Below are 22,821 nucleotides of genomic sequence, written 5' to 3'. Positions count from 1 at the left end.
ATGGAAGGAAGAAACTGTTGCAAAAAAAGAGTAAAATCCCATGAGTGGAGGAGTTCCCTGGTCAGTCTCATTAAGAAGCTGAGATCCCTTATAAGGTCCTCCAAAGCTAGTTATGAAAACAAAATTGCCACTGATTCTAGAGACAACCACAAAGCATTCTATAGCTATGTCAAAAATCTCAATGGCAACACCAAGATCTGCTCTGAGTTACAGCACAAAGGCATGAAAATTACAGAACCAACTGATATTGCCAATGTCCTGGCAGATAGGTTCAGTGCTAACTTTACCCCCCCTCTCTCACCCCTAAAGGGCCCATATCTATACAGGAAGAATGCAGAGTCCCTGTAATCACAACTACACAGGTATAAGCTGCACTCTCTAAAGCCAAAAACACAGCATCCATGGGACCGGACAACGTCCCAGGCTGCACTTTACACGAACTTCAGAACAAACTGGCTCCACACCTAAGCACCATGTTCAGTCATAGTCTCACTTCAGGCTTTGTGCCCACTGAATGGCACACAGCAACAGTTATCACACTCCACAAAGGGGGAGCCACCACTAATCCTGGGAACTATTGCCTTATTAGCCTGATGAGCCTGGTCTGTAAGGCCATGGAACGTATCATCATGGAACTGATAAACAAAGACATTGGTAACCTCCAAAATCTGGACCCCATCCAGTTCGGGTTTGTGAAATTCAGATCATACCTCCTGAACCTGATTGACTTCTTTGAGGCAGTCATCAAAGCTGTAGATGAGGGTAAAGTGGTTCACATAGCCTATCTTGACTTTGACAAGTCTTTCGACACCATCCCCCATTCTCGAATTATAGCTAAACTCACTAAACTAGGTATAAATCCCTACATCATAAGATGGGTTGCCAACTGGCTCACTGCCAGAACCCACACTGTAAAAGTTGCAGACTACAAATCTGACTTCAAACCAGTGACAAGTGGAGTATCACAGGGTTCAGTCCTGGGACCTCTCCTATTTGATATCTACTTTTCTGAAGTACAGGCTAACACAGAAGGCCTTTGGCTAATGAAGTTTGCAGATGACTGTAAACGAGGAGCCATAGTTGAGTCCCCAAATGATGTGGACATCCTACAGAAGGGCCTCACTGAGACAGATGCCTGGTGTCAGAGCCATGGCCTCAAGCTCAAAGCCAAAAAGTGCATTGTCATCCCCTTTGGTAAAAATTCTGTACCCATGAATTACCACATAGGCGGCAGTCTACTTAACGCTGAATGTGTGATAAGAGACCTGGGGACCCAGGAGGACAGTAGTCTCTCCTTTGATAATCACATGGGCACAGTAGTCAGGAAATCCTTCTATGTGGCACACCTCATCACAAAAGGGTTCTTATCTAGGAAAAAAGAGGTTAATGTTCCCCTCTACTTAACACTCATTAGCCCCATTATAGAGTACAACACCCCTTTTGGAATGTACCTCACAAGACATCTGCAGCAGCTGGAAAGGCCATAGAAGTACCTCACAAAGAGGATTACTAGTCTCAAACAGATGCAGTACAATGCCCGTCTCAAAAAACTCCAGCTTTACTCCGTAGCATATTGCCTACTCCAAGGTGATCTTTGGCTAACATATAAAGCTATGTCAAACCAATAGCTGTTGGGACATGCTACACCTATAGAAATCCCAATCCCTCTGAGCTACATGCTCTAGGGACCTAAAACTTGTCACCACAATAAACAGAACATGCTGGAGGGATAGATTTCTGTCCCAGAGAATTCCCATACTCTGGAATAAGCTACCCATCTATGTCAAGCAATGTTCCTCATTAGCACTCTTCAAAAAAATCTTGATAATTGGATGGAAAATAGGAAATATATCCCAGGGATCACTTCTGTGGCTCTGCACAACAGGGGCACAGGAAAATAACTTTCTTGGGTGGTGTAAGCCAGGGAACCTTTTTGTCTAGACTTACTTAGGCCCTTGGGCCGATAGCCTAGTACCTATCTATGAACCTAATATATATTCAAAACTATATACAACTCCAAACATGGGACATAATATTCCTGGTTCAATGAGCAAGTTATTAAAACCCCCTTCTTTCATCTTACAGTCGTTGGCCTTTATCAGTCTAATGCTTCTGCCTTGGTTTAATCAAGAGTACAATATTCACCAAAATATAATATCTCTCCTAATATGTATAGAACAACTAATCTACCTTTTAAAATATCATTAAATTACATATTAATTATGTCAGACAGACAACTATGAATAGGAAATAAAGTAGTTAATAACAGTATCATAAGCCACTCTATTTCAAATGGTAAAGGCTTTAGGTCTGTTGGGTAGTAGAACATTTGTTATTTATTATTAATAATGAAATGCACAAAAAACCTTGTGCTTATATTATATTAGATCTTCTAGCTGACTGGATGGCACATTTATATAAGACCATCTATATTTCTTATTGTAACTGATAATATGTTTTTGCAATAGAGTGTATTAAACATAATAACCTCCTAGTTTTAACTTAACTAGCATTTAACACACATTCCAAGTGAATACAGTGAGAGTTATATGTTTACTAAAACTTTTCATATCGACTTTTGTTAAGCATATTATAACAGTGTACATTAATTGTGAGGTTTAAGAAAGAAACCCCTCTAATAATGCTGAACCTTTTCATATCATACCATTCACTTGTGTGAGGCTTATTCTAAACTTATATTTTAAAATTGAATACATTGTCACCTAATGGGTTAAACACTGAAGTAAACTGGAGATGTTTTATTTAGTTTTGTTAATTTGATTATGTTGTTATGTCATTAGTTAAAATTAATTGATGGATGCACTTAGGCAGGTTGTGATTTATAATTGTCATACTTCTTGAAGGCTTGCAATAGCCGAGATGTCAGGGTGCTTATTTTATTAAATATTTATTGTTGGAACACTAGCTGGTGGTTTTATCCGGATCTTTCCATTGTGTGGTGCAGCAGTTTATTCTAAATTTCCCCCATCATATCTCCTTACTTCACAAATAGAACAAAAAGTTTGCTTAGTTAACTTTACATATTATTTGCATGAGTTAAGCTATTAGATGATTCCCCTTCCTTTCCATTTTTCCCCTCCCTCAAGGAGAGAGAGAGAAAAAAAAACATATATACACTTTAGTCTGTCTATATGAGTGCATATGTCTTCAAGAACTTGTATATGAGTAACTTCTGTGTTCTGACTTAGCAAATTATCACATATCCATTGAATTAGCATATAGTTAAATAAAACATCACATACATACATTTCTAAAACATATGAGTGCCATTTTATGTTATTTACAAATTATAGCATAAGCTTGTAAACCATATGTACAGCAACATTTCTTTTTACTGTTAATAGTCTAATTCAGTTTGCCATGGCAGTTTAGCCATTATATGTTTATAAGCAGCTATCTACATCTATCAGATTATTTAATCATGCTATTTTCATATTCAGGATGATCTTTAAAAGATTACTAATTAAACTCGTATTACAAATCATGTCCAGTACCCTTTTCCTCTCATTTTCGTAGCGGATTGCATTCCTGAAGGCTAAATAGACTTGTACAGTCTGTTATGAGGGGAAGCTACTGAAAGCCGGCATCTTTTCCATCGTATAACATCACTAAGTGATGAAGAAAGTTCAAAGGTCACGCTGTCTTTTCTTTCAAGCTGTAGATTAAAAGTGATGCTGCTGTGTACAAGAAAAAAGGCTGTTCTGCGCTCGAGACTTTAAGAAAGTGAAGCTTTTGAGCATTCTGGTGGTAAGAAGTGTCTCGAGGGCAGTATTAGCAAAATTCTTACATCTAGATAAAAAAAAGGAACTGAATGTACACAACCACCGTGCTGAAAGTAAAAAGGAAACTATTATGTTAATGGCACCTGCTATAGCCATGCCAACAGCACCCAATATATTTATAAAGACATTATGAAGACACTATGCTCTTTAAACATGTCAAATCAGTTATAAACATAAAACATTAGGTTCTCTACATTTCTGTTCTCAATTTCAGTACAATGTAATAAAAACCGGTCTGGCTATTAATTAAGAACTGCATTTTTGCTGCCCCCCCCCCTTTTTTGTTTAACCCAAGGTGCACAAAGCTATTGATTAGGGAATATAAATTATTGCTTTTACCTCTCAATAATAATTGTACTATGACGGTATTGTGCCTCCAGAATATTATATACCTTATTTCTTCATAGGTTTTAATCTATATAAAGGCATAATGAATGTGTAACTATATATGCTTCTAACTAAGTAATGAGAAACTAGATGCAGTTTAAAATGGCCTGTTCATATAAATTTCTAATTTCTAATTACCAGTGAGAGAGAAAAAAAAAACGTATGTATAATAAGAAGATTTTTTACATTTACCTTAGGGTTTGTTCATTTGTTTTTTAACAGTTATATAGATTCTGTCTGCTGGATAATATTACAGATGAAAATTATTAGATTTATTTCCCTTTTAGTTTTTTATTAGTTTTGTCATTTGTGGATACTTTACCATTAATAGCTTGTCTTTTCAGACTTGGTAATGAAATGTCCATATTTTCTATTTTATCCACCAGTTTGCTTTTCTTCACAAAGTCTGTTGCTTCTTCAAGGTTGTTAAATATTTTTGACCATCTGAGAGGGTAATCTTGATTCTTGCAGGGAATATGATCTGAGCTTTTATATCAGCCTTTTTCAAACTTTTGATAAGAGGAACACATTCTTTTCTTTTTGCTATTGTAGTGGAAGTGTAGTCATTGTCAAACCTTAGATTTTTTTTCCATTGACTTGTATTGGATTTCCCATCCAAGCTGTTCTCAATCCTAAGTCTTTGCCCTGTGTTGATAAAAACTTTACTATAATAGATCTCACTGTAGCTGGATTCCTGCAGAGAGATGAATTGTGTAGAGACCTATGAGCCCTTTCAATCCCAATTGAGAAGGACTCAGGAAGATTCAGTATTTTATGCAGCTATTCATTTAAAAACAGGATCATATTAATTCCTTACATCTTTTCTGGTACTCCATATATTCTGAAATTGTTCCTTCTTGTTCTGGACTCCATGTCTTCAATTTTCTCTAATCGTTTGGTTGTTTTTGTTTTAGAAGGAATTCTATTTGAGTGTCATTTTCCATCTGTCTCCCATCAATGTCATTTACAGTTTCTTCTATGACTGCTATTTGATTAGAATGTTTAGTAATAACTTCCTTTAGGTCTTCTATGTATTTCTTACCTTCCTTTTTCATGTTCTCCATAATTTTTTTTTCGGTTATCTATTTTCACAGAGAGGTTCTGTATACTGGAAATTATTGTGTGAAGTTCTTTTTTCACGGAACTGTCCTGAGGAGAGGCTCTTGCATGACTCAAGGCTAAATCCAGTTGTACTAAGCTGTAGAACTTCTGACAGGACATTTCTTGATAAAAGTCTCTGAAAACTTGAGTTTCTTCTTTGTAGATAATCCACAATATCAAGAAATATAACTTGTGAGAATAATATTAAAAGTTTTTTAAGCTAAAACATAAAAATCCTGTCAGAAACAATCTTTTAGGCAGAGCATCAGAAAAATGCTGCTATCACCTTGGCATCTTAGCCATGCCCCTCCTACTTTTATCATTCTTGACTGGTAACCCTTATTAAAGAAGCCGAACTTTAATGCTTTCATAATACTGGCTAAGAGTTTTAAACTGAAATTGTAAGCTAACTGTCCAAGCATATAATCTGTGTGACTGTCTGTATCTAACTTATGCAAATATATACTTTTTACCACATATTGGGTTCATGATATGTCCAAAAAACATCATAAACTTGATCCTCACGTAATCAAACCTAAATGGTCAATCATCAAATAACTGATAAAAGAAAAAAAAACACCCTGCTAAATATATATAAATCAACTCCAAGGTCTCTCTGTAAGGTGGAAAGGACATATTTCCTTATCCCTGCTTTTCTGTAATCTTGATCAGGAAAAGCCAGTAACCTTTGGTCAGCTGTACTAGCTTTTTCCATTTTTGACAAAATAACTTTTCAATGAAAATATTGGGACTCATTTTATCATAGTATGTAGCTGGTACATAGAAGATATATTTCATATTCATTTCTTGCATAGTGCCATTTTGTACAGTGACCTGTTTTTTTTTTTCTGTACCTAATGGGCCTACCCACTTACCTGAAAAAGAAAGAAAGAAAGAAAGAAAGAATCACCAATGAGGAGTATTTATTTATTTTCTAGTCTCACCTGTTCCATGGTTTTTCTATACTTTTGACTTTCTCAAAGAAGTGAACCTATTTATCTATCAGCCATCTTCATTTACTATTTCTTCAAGGCCAATCTTATAAGATTCTGATGATCTAAGGAGATTTAAAATCTCTCCACCTCACAGGGATCCTGTACCAAATGTGAATTTTAATAGCATTTATTTCTACTCACACTCTAACTTCTGTATCAGTGCATCTGTCCTTATATGCCACAAATACGATACCACATTTAGAAACAAGCCCATATTGTAGAATTCTGATATTGTAGTTATTTACTGATGTTTGTTTTCCAAGGTAAAGCACTGACCTCCATGGACCTTTTTCAGACTCCACTTGGGAGCCATGTCTGGTTAAGTAACTCACAAAAAAGTCAAACAGTAAGGCAATGGAGGCTGACAGAATCAAACCATGCACCATTAGTACCAGAGGAAACAGCTCATTGACAGCTTCTTAACCTTCTAAGTCAAGTGTAAGACAAAGGCCTGTAGCAACAGTCTTGGGAATAATATGAAAATGAAATGCTGGCCCTAAGAAATAAACCACCCCACAATAGAGGCGACCTTAAAAAGTAAGCAAGAGTTGAAGAATAAGATCATCACCTGCAAAGCCAAGTAGAAAATTAAATATTGGCTCCCCAGCCAGTGACAACTGCAAACCTTTTCAATTTTCTTATGAATATTAGGAACAACAGTCAGCACAGCGCTAAGCTGATTTCCAACAATACCATTTACATGATCTTGAGTACATTGCCAACACATCAGCAGAAAAAGTCAGTTTATATTTCTCCACTCTGTCCCTTCCTGCTTCTTCCTCTCAATCCCTTCAGTTCACACTACCGTATAATTCCCCCTTAGGCTTCTCTTCAGTGTAAGCATATCCCAAAACTTTCTGATATTCCAGCAGCAAAGGCAGGTGTGCTACTCGTGGTAGTGCCAATGTTATTGCAGACTCACCAGATGACTGAACAATGAAATAGTTTGCATGAATATGTAAGCAATTTCCTTATTTAAATGCTCACTCTTTTATATGAAACAATCCACTGTCAAACCTGGACTTTCCTGAAGATATAATTTAATATGAATACCACTCATCGGTTTCTAGGTGAAGAAATAAAACAGTTTTTGAAACAAGTTCAGGTTTAATTTTATATATTCTATGCAGAGCTTTGATGGATTTAAAACTCATTATTCTACTTTCTACCAGAAGGTGGTGGTAGTTACCTAAGAACACACGTGTAGCAGAGCACCAAAGAGCTAAACTGAATAAATGACATTTTTAAAAACTTCACCACTACCAAGTTGTTTTTCTTTCAACAATCTGTCCCAGCTTTTGTCACAAAATCAATGTGTGTACGTTTTTCGTGTGTGTGTGCGCGTGTGCATGTGCGTGTGCGTGCGTGCGTGCGTGCGTGTGTGTGTGTTTGTGTGTGCGTGTATACTGTCTGTGAACTTTTTGAGTACAAGCAAGTACTTCCTAAATGTCCAGTGTTGTTGGCAGCAGTAGCAACATTTTAGACATCTCCAGACTATACATTAACAGTGGAATGTTCTTGCTATCTAATCAAGTTTATGTAAACACAAGGAAATTATTCCAGGCAAATTAATGCAAATAATTCCATTTTTAAATGAACTGCAACATTTGCGTTTTAGCTGCTCAGATTACATAAACTGTATGCATCCTTAACAAGGAAAAGGCATGTACTTTTTTTTATACCTGTATGTTCCTGTAACAACCGATTGACTGTCAATCAACAGGAATTTCTCTTTTACTGTTCCAGTCACTTTCTTCAGCGTCCTGGAGCAAAAGGTACACCCAGCGATTACTCGAACTCTCATCTTCTGTTAGGAAAACCATTAAAAGACATTCTGTCATCACTATAGAGTAGTTCAGAAATAAACTATTATTCATTTTCATTTACAAATATATCAGTGCCGTTATGTTGGAGATAATTCAGTCAGATAGAGCAAAATATTTCAGTTAGAAACTGAAACTATACATTATTACTTAGTTATCTATTTATGTACAGTATGCATGTATGTATGTTTTTAGTGTGTTGCTCCTGATATTCCTTTGACCAATGATCAAAGGAGTCAAGATGGTATTGACAGTGACTCTGGGTGATTGAGCCAGTGCATTAAGGTAATTCCCTTAACATCCTACAATTCTTAGACCTCTAGTCTTTTTTTTTTTTTAATAAGCACCCTGAGATCTTTACATCCACCGCAGCTACCACCAAGTCATGCTGATGAGTCATCACTTTAACATCTCATCTCATTAAAATGACAGTACCTCAGAAGTATTGCACCCCCCCCCCCCCCAATAGCTTCACCATCCATAGTGCTAGCGCTAGAATATGAATTTCAGTATCTGGTAGGGGGACTAAACCCACATCCTTCAGAGTTTTCCAGACATCAAAGATGAGTGCACTATTCTATGAGCCACTGACAGCATATGGCCTATTTCAGAGGCACATCAGATCTTTTCCAGACAGTCAGCATTACTGTTTCATCACTTACTCTGTTCCCTTTTATTTCTCTTCTGGTAAACTTAGATGATTTATCACTTTTATTTGTTAATCCTTTGTAGTCTAAGAGCCAAAATATAACAAACATAGTTTGCCCTGCAAAGCACATGTCTTTCTATGTTACTAATATTTACGTTTAAACTACTGTAAGTAGGATAATGTCACCCCCCCCCCCCATCCACTCTTCCACTAAAAGTAATGCTTTTGAAAGCCTGCTATGTTTCTAGGACGAAGGGGTTCCTAAATTATGAAGACCATCATTTATACTATCATTAAGGGGAAAGGTACATAATAGTAAATTCTCCTGCTCAGGAAGGAGGACATGAAGAAAATCATGTTATAGTATTTGCCAAAATGCTACTGTCCTGAGCTGTTACCTGTGAGTACAGCTATTTCAGGGAAAAATGGGGACAGTTCCAGTATTCCATTTTCATGTTAAATGTATGTGATTCATACTCATTACTGCTAAAATGAGAAGATGTTGTGTTTTCCTTAAATATTGTCCAGTTGCTATAAACATTCTGTTCTTAAATCAAAGTGCTTTGTTACAGTTTATACTATTAACCCATGTGTTCAAACTTTTGATTCTGATTTTAGGATTAATACTCTAACTGCGAATTAAAACTCTGAATTCTCATATATTGAACTGTTATTTTATCCATGTACAGTAAATGTCTCTGTAAACCGTAAAAGGCTTTGTGATTTTGAATCGGGTCACAGCTGAAAAGGGTTCATTGACCAATATATCCGACCAGTTTAGTAAATAAATGAATAAATCAGTGCACTGTGGTGTGTTCTGGTTGAACAGAAGTTAATTCTTCTTTCAAAACTGCAGTTCATTCTGACATATACTTACAGACATTCCGCACTAATTAGCTATGTAATAACTATTCATTTAGTCTAGTATTCATTGATTAAAACTATCAATCAATTATTCATTCACTTAACCGGAAAAATCAAACAATGAACCATATTTTAACAAAAGTCTGCAGAATGTAGTCAACAGAAGGTATCTAGGGTACTCATGGTACATATGGTAGCAATTTGTTCCTTTCTTTTCATTCAAACCAAAATTAAAGTTATAAAAACACTTTGTAAATATTTGTCTCTGGAAGTTATATTTAAATTTGGCTTGTTTTCCTAAATTTGCTTTTGTGATGAGACATATAAAGTTGATAAAAGTAACATATATATATATATATATATATATATATATATATATATATTGGTGGCAGCTTTGGGACTGGCCTTTTGGCTCTTAATGTAAAAAGTGCATTTAATACTAAAAAGAATGTACTGTGGCTGGCATGAACTATTACTTCAAGGTGTGACATTAAGTTACAAATAATTTAGCAGTAAGAATGATTCGCTAAAATAATAAACCACAGATTTACTGACATATGAACACAAGATATAACATTCTCAGGAGATGAGGATTACATGGTTTGTATTTCAGAATGGCATTTACAGTTGCTTGCCATTCCAGAAGACTGAGATGGTGTGCTTATCTGTGTGCCAGTACAGATCTGACCCACAAGTTGTAATGCAGAATACTGCAACAGACATTTATCTTCCGCATTTGGGTGCAGCACCATATGAAGAACTGAAAAACACTTATTTCAGGCATGGGTTTATTCTGTCTAATCCATCCCAGGAACGATATTCCAAAAGACAGCAAAGAAGGAAAACAATTTCTTATTTCCCCATCCCTGTAAGATTCAACGGATCATGTTACCTACAGGACAAACCTTCAATTCCCCTTTAAAAGAAGAGCCACATTCCCCCCCAAAATATATATTTGGTAATGTTGATATCAACAACTTTCTGTATTCCATATCTGGAAAACTACAAAATGTGGAACGTTCGATGAATTGAATTCATGTCGATTCGTTGAAGGTAGTTTTTGCGAATGAAAAAAATTGAAAGTAGTTTGCTGAAACCATCATTGACCAATCAACATGATTCAGCAAACTTTAAAAGTTGTTTTTTTTTGCAGTGCATCCCCCTGCCTAGCCCCCAGAATTATATATATATATAAACTCCAAGGTTACAATGAATTTAAAGTCAATCTCCACTGTTGATGAAACTGGTTTTGGCGAATTGCCTTTGATTTTTTTTTTGCATTCACTGAAACTGCCTTCACGGAGGTGGCATTCTCCCGATAAAGGATTGTATCCCTGCAGTTATGTAATTTATTCAGAATCAGGCCCTCAACCACTTCAATCTTAGCAAGAGGTTTCCTTAAAACAGGAACCTGTCATTTTTCAGAGTTAAGGTTTATTTTGTGCTCACTCTGTATAAATGAATTAGCTCAGTACATGGCCCACTTTCCTGTAACTATGTATGCAGATAAATGCCTACTCCTGAACTCAGGTAAAACGGGGCCTACTTTTTGAAAAAGACTGAAAATGATTTAAACAAATTCTGGTGTTAGCAGTACATGAATACACATATAGTTAATTCCAGCAAAACTGAATCAATGAGAACTCTTTGGAGCCCTTCATCTTCCACACTCTAATGTACAGCATCATCTAGCATTGTTTCACATTTAACTTTTTTTTTTTGTTTTAGAACTTAAAAATGTAATGGAGAAATATTCTTTGAATGTGGCTAGACTTCTGTAAAGCAAACCAAGCAGACATGCTGTATTTTATTAGGCAGAAAAAGGTTCATAGATTCATAGGTTCATAGGTTCATAGGTTCATAGGTTCATACTAGTCTATCTGCCCTAGGGCATTTATAAGCCTAGCCAGAGTGTGTTCGGCTTTCACCACCCATTTTAAATTAATTTTGCTATGCCCTTTTTCGAGGTTAGTATACTGTGCCTCTGTCTAACAGTGACACAGAAGTGATACCCGGGGTAAACCTACGATATCCCATCCACTTATCAAGATTCCTCTTGAAGAGAGTCAATGAGGGACTCTGCCTAACCTGGACTGGGATTTTATTCCAGAGTGAAGGGAGCCTCTGGGTTATGAATCTGTCCCTCCAGCATGTCCTATTTATTTCAGTGCTGAGGTTCAAGTCTCTCGAGTGCGTAGCTCGATGGGATTTGGATTTTCTGATGTGCAGCATGTCCATTAATTCTGGGTTGGACATGGCTTTATACGTCAGGCACAGATCACCTCTGAGCAGGCGGTATGCCACTGAGTAGAGCTGGAGTTTCTTTAACCGGGCAGCATATGGCATCTGTTTGAGCCCTTTGATCCTCTTGGTGAGGTACTTTTGGGGTCTTTCCATCTGCTGCAGGTGTCTGGTAAGGTACATCCCAAAAGGGGCATTGTACTTAATTATGGGCCTGATGAGGAATGAGTAAAGAGGCACGATGACCTCCCCTGATCTAGATGTGAATCCCTTCATGATTAGGTGGGCTATATAAAACGTTTTTCTAACCACTTTGGCCACGTGGTTGTCAAATGAGAGATTGCTATCACCTTGGGTCCCCAGGTCCTTAATTACTTCTTCTGTACTTAATGGATTACCACCTATGTGGTAATTTGTAGGCACTTTGTTTTTGCCAAAGGGGATGACTATACACTTTTTGACATTTAGCTTGAGGCCATGGCTCTGGCACCAGTTGTCTGTTTCTATGAGGCCCTTTTGGAGGATGCTTGTGTCGGGTGGAGAGTCGATTATGGCGCCCAGTTTGCAGGTTAGGAATTAATGGAGAGTATTTAAGATAATTGCATCCACACACGTGCGGAAAGGGGGACTATTTAGCAGATCTCATATCTTCAGGGTGTCCTGCTGTTGCGATTATGGCTCTTGGCTTGTGGTTTACAGAATCACAGCAATTCTGAAGATAAGTACAGCCTTACAACACTGCTACTTTTTTTTTTGGGGGGGGGGGGCTTACCTATTTATGAGTCACCAACATTTTTTTGTAGACCATTTTTATTCCTTATACATGCTTACTAGAAATAACCTCCCATTACATACACGCCCATTCATTTCAGTACTTACTGGTGCAAAGGCCAGTTGTATTGGTGGCCATCATTTAGGCATTCATCAACATTATTTTTTCTTTTATGTCCTAACACCCCCACCCCTGTGGCTGACTTAATGCAGTCACAGATGTAAGGGTCTGATGCTCCTTCCCTGTGTGATTACACATCCCAGCATAAGCTTAATGAAGGCTGTCATGCAAATGCAGCATGGCATATTCCTTGCCATACACTGCGTGATATAAACCTGTCACTCTCTCCAGTTGATGCTGGAAATAGTCTAAACTGCCTTCCTCCTCCTAGTATGGCCAAGATGGTACTGTGTGCTCCCATTTTGTCTGTTTCTGTCACCACCAACTTAACAGCTGGGTTGTAGCCGATCCTGAGTTATCTGGGCCATGGTTATGTATTCATCCTTTCACACCATGGCAGTATCTACTGAGACATTGTGTCTTTGTGTGACTGTATGTGTGTGTGTGTGTGTGTGTGTGTGTGTGTGTGTGTGTGAGAGAGAGAGGTTTACACTGACAGCCTCTCCAGAACATGTTCCTCTGCCTTGCATAGTGTCAAAAAAAACCTCCACTGGATAAACAAGTTTTGGGGAATAAATGAATGAATAACATTGAAACAGAAAATTGTGAAGTCATTAATATTTACCTAATTGTGCTTTCACAACTTTTTTCCACTGTACTGAAGGCCACAGTTTCAAATAGCTGAAATAGCTGCAGATGCTGTGTACTTGGCACCCCTCACTCTCAAATAGTCACTCATGCTAGATTTGCTAAATTACATACTTTTTGAGAGGACCACAGTGTAGATTATAAAGTTGTAAAAGACCTTTTATAAAAATAAAAAGTTAGTCAGGAGATAATCAGTATTTACATAGTGGAAAATCAATGTAAGTAAATGTATTCTTACCCTGCTAAAACTATTTATGAAAAATCAAAGACTGTCATAGTTAAGAGGTCACTGCCACTGAAATGTGAAATTTTGTACAAAGAGGGTTTTTAATGTCACCAGTGCCAGAAAATATGTCTGAAACAGTAGAATACCCTGCCACCACATACAAAGAAAATGCCCCAGCTGATATCCTAAGGATGCTGTCTTGAGTAATAGCACTGGTACCCAGCAGGTTAAAGTATAAGAAAGAAGGTGCACACAAGTTCTAGTCAACAATTAATTAAAAAAAAATTAAACCTGGCCATAAGACATTAAAGGGAGTATGCACTGCTCTCTTGGGTATGATCTTTCAACTTTCACACCTAGATTAGTTAGCTCTAAGGCCCTTACAGAGTATAATCTTTGACCTAGCACCTCCAGGACCCATTCTCACTACTATCTCTGTGAACCATGGTGAGTTTTAGTGCCCCTTACCCACAGTAACTGACTTTCACGCAAGTTATTATTTTAACACACAAACACACAACTTCCAGAGAAGGCTGGCAGAATTCTCCAATGTTCTACAGTTTTCTTCTTGTAATTGTAGCACTAAAACCCTTGTGTAATTGGTCAGAGACCTTTAGTTACCTGCTGCTCTTAATAATTAAGCCAAATATGAAATCATGCACGTTAATAGTTTTCCTGGTAGTAGGGCCAATTGATCTACACTAAGTGGAGATAGGAGCTCCAGAATTTGTTAACTTACAGTTGTAAATGATAGCATCTTGTGATATAATAAATAGCAGTGATGCATATATAATAAGGACCAAACACAAGAGCTTAATTACATGAAATGTATTTAAACAATAATCCATCAGTGTTGTTATAGATTACATTAGCAAAGGAATTGAAATGTACACATGGAAAAACACAATAATATTTAGTTATACTGGACAGATAATGTACAGCAAAACTATTCTACAGATACTGAATATTTTAGTTATTAAGGATTACTGTCTCTGAATTCTCCAAGTTACAGAAATATTTAAAATAGACACAGGTAGAATATAGATATTTCACTGATATGTTATCAAATTCCTCCATGCTAAGTCAAGACAAGGTAGACTAATAACCAAGTTAACATTCTCTACATTTCAGTTACTCAGTTGAGCTCTAAGACTTTGACATATCTCTTCCTGTAGAAGGAAGGTTTTCATTAGTTGTTTTGCTTCCCCACACAAAAATAAATGAACAAGTCTTGCCACCTGTAATATACAAGCTATGTCTCTCTTCCTTACCTCTCCTCATGTGACAACTGAACTACCTGTCTTCATCATCCCCTTGCCTAAACCTTGTCCTTCTACCTTGTCTCACTTACTCCTTTAGAAGTATCCTGGGGACCATGCTTTCTGTGCCTGCATTTGATGAAATAACAAGGGGTAGGGGCACAACAATATTGGCAATTTACCATACCATTAATCTAGTGAAACTGTTGGTTTGTTGTGTTGGCGATGTTACTGGTAGGGCTATGTTGAACAATGCACCCTTGAACAAATAGTGAATATGCTCATTAGAAGCTCCAACACATTAGATATCATGCTGACAAATATGGAAGAATGCTGACCCCCCAAGTCTCCTCCTTCCTGATAACTTCTGACCATACATTTTTCTCCTTTGAAATCAAAAATCAACTCTGTAATCCCATTAAAACCAGTAACAGGAAATATTCCAAGGCAAATTACATTTTATTGAATAACGGTTTGTCAAAATTCAGTGCCCCTCCAAAATCCGAGAACACAGCAACCTATGTTGTATTAGTCTCAGAAACTATGTACTAAACTGTCAGTGGCTGCATAGAAGCTACCAAAAGTAAGCTCAAGACTAACCACAAAAACAAATGTCTCTGGTGGCATCCCAAATTAAATAAGACACTAAAAAGAAGGAAAACACTGCGGTAAAAATCAGGAAGGGTAATTCCCATGAAGATAAAAACTCTCTCGTCAAACTAAATAGAAAACTGAGAGCACTGATTAGATATCAAGCAAAGCCAGCTTTGAAGTTAAGATAGCCTCTCAACTGAATGATAAGCACAAGGCCTTCTCCAGCTATGCCAGAAACGCCAAGGGCAACACACAGCAATGTGCTGAACTGATGGTTAATGATGCTGCTTTCATTGAGCCTGGTGATACAGCAAACCTATAAGCAGACAAATTCAGGTACAACTTTAGCCCCCCCACCCCCAACCATCTGCCAAAAATACCCTGAAACATAACCCCTCCAGCTATTATTAAGGAACATGTACTTGTGCTCAATAAAGCCATGACATGGCCTCAGTGTGCCCCAATAACATGCAGGGAGAGCTCCTGAATAGTCTAAAATATGACTTATGAGGTTCCCTGGAGTCATTATTTAACTATAGTCTTAAAGCAGGCATCATGCCATATGAATGGAGGACTACAACGGCCATCCTCCTTCATAAAGGAAGATTGTCAACAGATCCTGGAAACTACAGACCCATTAGTCTAACTAGTCTTATTTGCAAAACAATGAAAAAAAAATTATCATGGATATTATTAACAAAGACATAGGAGACCTCCAGACCTCCCAGTTTGCTTATTGAATCAGATGAACTTCTTTGGTCACTAAGGTAATGGATAAGGGAAAAACAGTGCATACTACCTACTTAGATCTGGTAAAAGCATTTGATACAACACTCCACTTGGACATTGTCAACAAACTTATGGAACTAGGTATAAAAACCTTTTAACAAATATAGCCCAGGGCTAGTCAAACAGGAAGATGCATTTGATATTATCTCTATTCAAATCACCATAGGCAAAATCCCATACCACTCCCTTGCAAGCTATAGGTCTCCCTCTATGTCCCAGTAAACCCATAACATGTATTTAATCTTACTGGAAACACTCGACATCTAACCCATTACCATATTCATTGGTAACTTTAATTACCCAGCTATAAACTGGGAATCATATACAGCACAAAAAGTGCAGGACGAAAGTTTTCTAGATTTTGTAAATACAGACGTCCTGGACCAGATTGTCAATATGTCGACCAGAGGCACAAACATACTGGATCTGGTCCTCACTAATATAAGAGAATGCTGCACACCCCTAAAGTACTGTCTGCTCTAGTAAGATCAGACCACAAAACTGCCTCCTTTGATGTAAAAATAAAACAAAGCACCCCAATTAACCCTGGAATGTTCAGAAACTGCTCTAAGACTAACTTCCTACTATTAAGTGATACAATGGAAACATTTGAAGCCCCCATAAACCCTGACAACACTGCTGCTTATGCAGAACTGTTCACAGAAAACACAATACAAGCAGGTTAATAGCTGCACTGAGGCAGCTGTACCCACCAGGAATAAGTACAGAACTAAATTGAAAATCAAGCCACCCTGGTGGAATCATATTGTCAATAGGCTTGATAACAGAAGTAAGGAAATCATGGCAAAAATTAACAGGTGTTGCTCCAAGGAGGATAAAAGCACTCTCATCAAGCTAAACAAACAACTCAGATGAAAAGTAAAGTCTAACAAAAGTCAATGTTGAGGTAAATTTGGCCTCCCAGGCCAAGGACAACCACAAGACATTTCAGCTATGTCTGCAACATCAAAGGAAGTACACAATTGTGTGCAGAGCTCATTGTTAATGGAGCCATCGATACTGAGACAGAAGGTATAGAAAAACAACTGGTAGACAAATTCAGCTCTAACTTTACCCCTCTCTCCCTATCAACCTCTCATCACTTAATACCATCAAATACAACTCCCCCTACTGTCACTAGGGACATGTCCTTAATGCTCTCTTTAAGGCCAAGAACACTGCATTGATGGGCCCAGGCAATATCCCAGGGTGCCTTCTAAACATGACCTATCAGGACCTCTGGAATCGCTATTTAATCAAGGTGGGCCATCTGCAGAGCTTGGAAACTACAGACCCATAACTCTCACTAATCTCACATGTAAAGCCAAAAGTCAAAAATGACACAGAAAGCTTTGAGACACTGAACCAAACCCAGTTTGGTTTCATCAAGGGCAGGTCATGCCTACTTAACCTGATGGACTTCTTTCAGAATATCACTAAAGCAGTGGATGACGGTAAAATGGTTCACACTGTCTACTATGACCTGGCCAAGACACTGGACACAATACTCTACTTAAGTATTGTTGACAAACTCAAGAAGTTACGTGTAAACCCTTAAGTCAACTGATGGATAGACAGCTGGCTCACAGACATGACCCAAAGAGGCCAGCCTGTAACTTTCTGATGTATGCTTTGCATTTTGTTCTTTAGCTTCATAATTTTTGCTACCTATAATTAACTTTTCTGCACATCACTGGGACATATTAATTCTCCTTACTGCTCCTGATATTTTAGAAACAGTCTCCACCCCTTATATATACTGTACTTTTATTTTCTCTACTTAGTTATTGGCAATATTTTCGTGCATAATCTATATTAACCCCACTCTAGTTGCAACAGTCTTATTTTTCATCTTTCTTAAGCTTAAATCTCTGTTTTCTTTTTACTCATTCTTTTTTTAACTTAAATCCTACTCCGTTTATACTAACTCAGTGATTCACTGTCTTTTATCTCACTACCTAACATATGCTTTTAAAATTCAAATCAGAAAAACAAAATTAGGTAATCAGCCAATCCTTACTGATTGTTTTATGTAGTAAAATGAGCAGTTGTGATTGGGTTCTAACTGCTCCATTTGCCCTCACTAAGCTTGGGCTCACTACGCACCCCTACCCTACCCCCAATTCTCACCCACCCCACTACTCCTGACCTAATACTTCCCAAGCTCCATCCACTCACTGTAGTCATCAATTAAACAATCTTTCTACTACACATCATCACCCAACACACTCAGATATATACACATCTCTTTCTTTACAAATACCATAATCTCTTCTTTAACCTTCTAACACTCAGCTACCTCAATACTAACACCACCTCTAATAGAACTAGATTGTCAAAATCTTACCCATACAAATCGTAAGACAATACCATGTCATTACCACCAGTTAAATTCCTATTCATTATTTCCCCTTCCTCTACCCTTTTTGTCCTTCTGCAACAAACATCCCATCATATATCAGGTACTGATATCAATATCACTTCTGTAACATCAAATACAGCTATCCCAGACCACACAAAAAGTTTCTCAAAAACATCACCAAGTCTTTTTCATACATCTATATTAATGTCTCCTAAAATCAAACTTCTACAATATAATTCTGAACTTAAGTCTTAGGTTTACTTAATAATATCCCCTCCAATATTTAAAGTGCCTCCCACCTATTTTTCATTCATCTTCTACTCTCATGATTTTTCACCCGACCCAAGGCCCTTTTCTTACCCCAGGTCATTCACCGACCTCAGGCTCTTCTCTTACCTCAGGTCCTTCCCCTACCCCCAGCCCTTTCCTTACCACATGTCCCTACCATACTCCAAGTCTTTCCCCTATGCCAGCTCCTTCCCCTAACCCAGGCCCTTCCCTTACCCCAAGTCCTTCCCCTAACCCAAGTCCTTCCCCTAATCCAGGTTCTTCCTCTATCCCAGGCCCTTTTCTTACCACAGTTCCTTCCCTTACCCCACTGAACATATCCAAAAGCAAAATTTTGAAATTGATTTCCCTCAATTTTCACAGCATCTGTAATAAAATCTGAGATACCCATGCCTCTATGGCACTACATACTCCAGATTTCTTATCTGCCACCAAAACCTTGCTAAATCCTAACATAAAAGACATTGAATTGCATCCCCCAGAATATAATATAATCAGACTAGACAGAGTGCACAAAAAAGCTGACAGAATTGCATTATTTTATACTAGTCATCTCACAGTGACCACTTACTCAGGTCCCATCTCCAAATTTGATAATGCAGAACTTCTGAATATCACCCTGAAAATGGATAAGTCTAAAAAAACATATGTGCTGTTATTTACATTCCTCCAGGACGGAATATGTATGTATGTATTTATTTATTTATTTATTTATTTATTTATTTATTTGCATTTGTTAACCGGGTTGGTCCAGCTGGGTAAGAATTACCCTTTTTCAGTGGAGACCCGAGGGGAAAAGCCCCAAACAGACATACAAATACATACAAATAGAGACAAATTAACAATATTACAGAGGAAAACAATATTATGGGTACAATGGATAACAAAAACAAACAATGAAAGTTTGAGAATATGAGGAAGGTAGGCCAGAGGCATGCATGCAAAAGATTTTTGAAAAGGTGTTCTGAGCAAGATCTCTGAAATAACTTAAAGTAGGCAAAGAAATGATGATTTAGGTGTGGAGTTAGTAGTGTGGGAGTTTTAGGTGGGAGCATGTGAAGGACATTCCCATTTGGAGGAGAGATGGGAGAGAAGCATGGATTTGAAATTGTTGTGGTTAGGTATATTACGTAGTGGTGTGGGGAGATTGTTCCATAGTTTGGCTATAGTGTGGGATAGTAGTAGTTTGCCAGTTGGGTGGATGGGTTTGTGTACATGCAGGAGGTTTTGGCCCAAACTTAAAAATATCCTATCTTGGACCACAACAAACATCTCCTATGAAACTATCATTCTTGGCAATGTTAACGTAAGTTGGTTAATTCTTACATTAATTTCTTCTTTTAACCCTATAAAGCTCTTCATTTTCTCACAACGTATACTATCCCCTGCAGGATATGACAAAACTTGCAATTAAGGATCCATACTGGATTGAATCCTAGTGTCAGATCAAAGTAATTTTACATAAACAGGTACCCTCTCCAACACACTAAGTGACCACCTATCCTCCTATACCATCAGAACATCTAAACATACTCCTAAAAATCACCTATACAAGACAATCCATAACCTAACTAAATATAGTGTCCTTTCTCTCTGTATATTAAAATCTACTAACTGGATTAACCTAAAAACTCATTATTCTTAATGAAGATTTAAAGCACATGTCCCACAGAAATAAAGCATGGAATGACTGGCTAAAAAATAAAACCCATGACAATTTACAGTATTACAGACAACTCCAAAATAAGTCAAAACGCTTACTATTAGTGATTAAAAGCAAGTCTGAACTTACCAGCAATCTAGCAACTCTTACATCTCCAAAAAATTCTGGGCATCAATTAATTCACTTCTTAAACCAGGCACACAAAAGAACCCTAGCCTTCATGCAGATATATTGTCACACTGTTTAACTCTCACTTCATCAACAGTATTTCTAATCTAATGTTAAATAATACATACCCTTTACCTCCACAAAACTAATCCTGTATTAACAACACATCTTTACGAGTACAGTTAGTACTGATCATTACTCAATGCTCTACTGCTACTACTTGTACCTTTATACGCCACTGAGCTTCTACCAGTCTTATAGAAAAACTTCTACTTAAACTCAAACCTGGTACTAATTCAGCAGAAAATCTTCCTGCTGAATATCTCAAGCTTGCTTCTGAGGCCAAAGCCTAAGCAGTCATTATTTTTATCAACAGGTCAGTCACAGAATCATATGTCCCAAACATCTGGAAAAAGTACTTTATTACCCAGTACACAAAGGAGATAACTCCTCATATCTATTTATTGCCCCATACTGAGTCACATACGTTTTCACAGGGCAAGTACACACGTGCCCATTGTGAGGAATCATGCCCTTTTCCCCTCTGTAATGTAATTGCTGAGTTAGTATATATAGTTGGGGGTATGCAGCTGGCATAACCCCCCCCCCCCACCTAGGTAGGTTTTAGATAGTGCAATGTGTTTTAATGAGATGTTGGACAAGTGATTACTTCAGCAATTTAACTTTTGTGATTCTTGTCTTGGCATTTTGGTTTTCAGTGTTTTGAAATTTCAATATTATGAAGTAGATCAATATATATATATATATATATATATATATATATATATATATATATATATATATATATATATATATATATATATATATATGTATGGAAGCCCTTTACTATCTCAAAATACTGAAATCTCAAAAGTGCCGAAAGTGCAATTGAGTGAAACTGTACTAGATCGAATTTGAAATGTCGAATCTGCGATTGTGGTGGCATGCTACATGGAATTTGCTGTATTTGGAAAGTGCGGTGTGCTATGGGTTGCCTGCCATTATGTGGACATATCTGCAGATTCAGGTAAGTGCTGTTTTTGTAAGGGTTTTGTGTAGGGATTTGAGTGTATGTGAGTGTGTTGGGGAGTTTTAGGTGGAGGTTAGGGTCGGTAGGTAAGAGTGTGGGTGTGTAAGTGTTGAGAGTGGTGGTGTTTGTATGTATGTGATGTATGTTTGTGCAACGGGAATGTAGAGTGTGTAGTGGTGGATTTAGTGTTTTTGTCTTATTAGTGCGACCTCAGAGTTAGTATATATAAGGTGTGGGGGAGTGGAGGGTGCAGCCTTCCACATGGGGGGTGCAGGGGGGCTTGCCACCCTGCTTATCTGTAGAGTAGTATGACACTCATGCCCTTGCCCAGCAATCAAGGAGCCTCAATCCTCACTACTAACACCAGTGAGGGCATCTCATTTATGAGGAGAGGCTAACAAATACACACAGTAAAGTACAATTTCCCTTAAGAGCACACAGAGATCACAGTCAGTCCTGGGCTGGTCACTCCCTTGCTCTCCTGGTCCCCAATAAGACTCCCCACTGGCACAGCTATAGGGTCCAGATCTCAGCCTAGCTGAGCAAGCTAAAACCTCCAGTACCATCTCTGTCCAACCAGTGCTTTGTGTCCCTGCCCAAGTAGCACACACACACACACACACACACACACACACACACACACACACACACACAAACACACACACACTTTGAGAAGAGGTTATACAACCACGCAGACCCTCCTGGGAAAAGACTGGCACAAGTTCTCCAGCTGTGCCTCTATTACCCAGACAATACGGTAGTAATTCCTGCCAGCACCCAGTTAATAATTATCAGCTACTAAAAGGCACTTAAAAGGGTCTCCAATTATTACTGTGCAATATTATTATCCAACTGGTAAGTATGACTAATCAGTCAAGGCTCATTAGAGTGGCTCTGTACAGTAATCACTATAAATATGCAATGCACTCTATAGCTTAACTTATCTCTACACAAATCAGCCACAGTTGAAAGGTTTAAACATATTTAATAATAAATACTAAAAACACAAGACAATACTTCTTACTACTCAGGGCTAGTC

At 37.7% G+C, this 22,821-nt stretch overlaps 1 protein-coding gene across 1 annotated transcript in view; it reads right to left on the bottom strand.

The window, feature by feature from the left end:
* The window catches only part of FAM83E (family with sequence similarity 83 member E), an 867,932-nt gene that overhangs the window by 126,901 nt on the left and 718,210 nt on the right, over positions 1 to 22,821 (bottom strand). The window contains exon 3 of the mRNA XM_044080329.1: positions 7,969 to 8,093. Coding sequence (XP_043936264.1) covers positions 7,969 to 8,093 — 125 coding nt within the window. The remainder of the gene's footprint in view (positions 1 to 7,968; positions 8,094 to 22,821) is intronic.

The sequence above is a fragment of the Protopterus annectens genome, chromosome 1.part1, assembly GCF_019279795.1.
Source record: "Protopterus annectens isolate FY-2018-M chromosome 1.part1, PAN1.0, whole genome shotgun sequence".
Lineage (NCBI taxonomy): Eukaryota > Metazoa > Chordata > Ceratodontiformes > Protopteridae > Protopterus > Protopterus annectens.
This window is presented reverse-complemented; position numbering and strand designations above follow the sequence as displayed.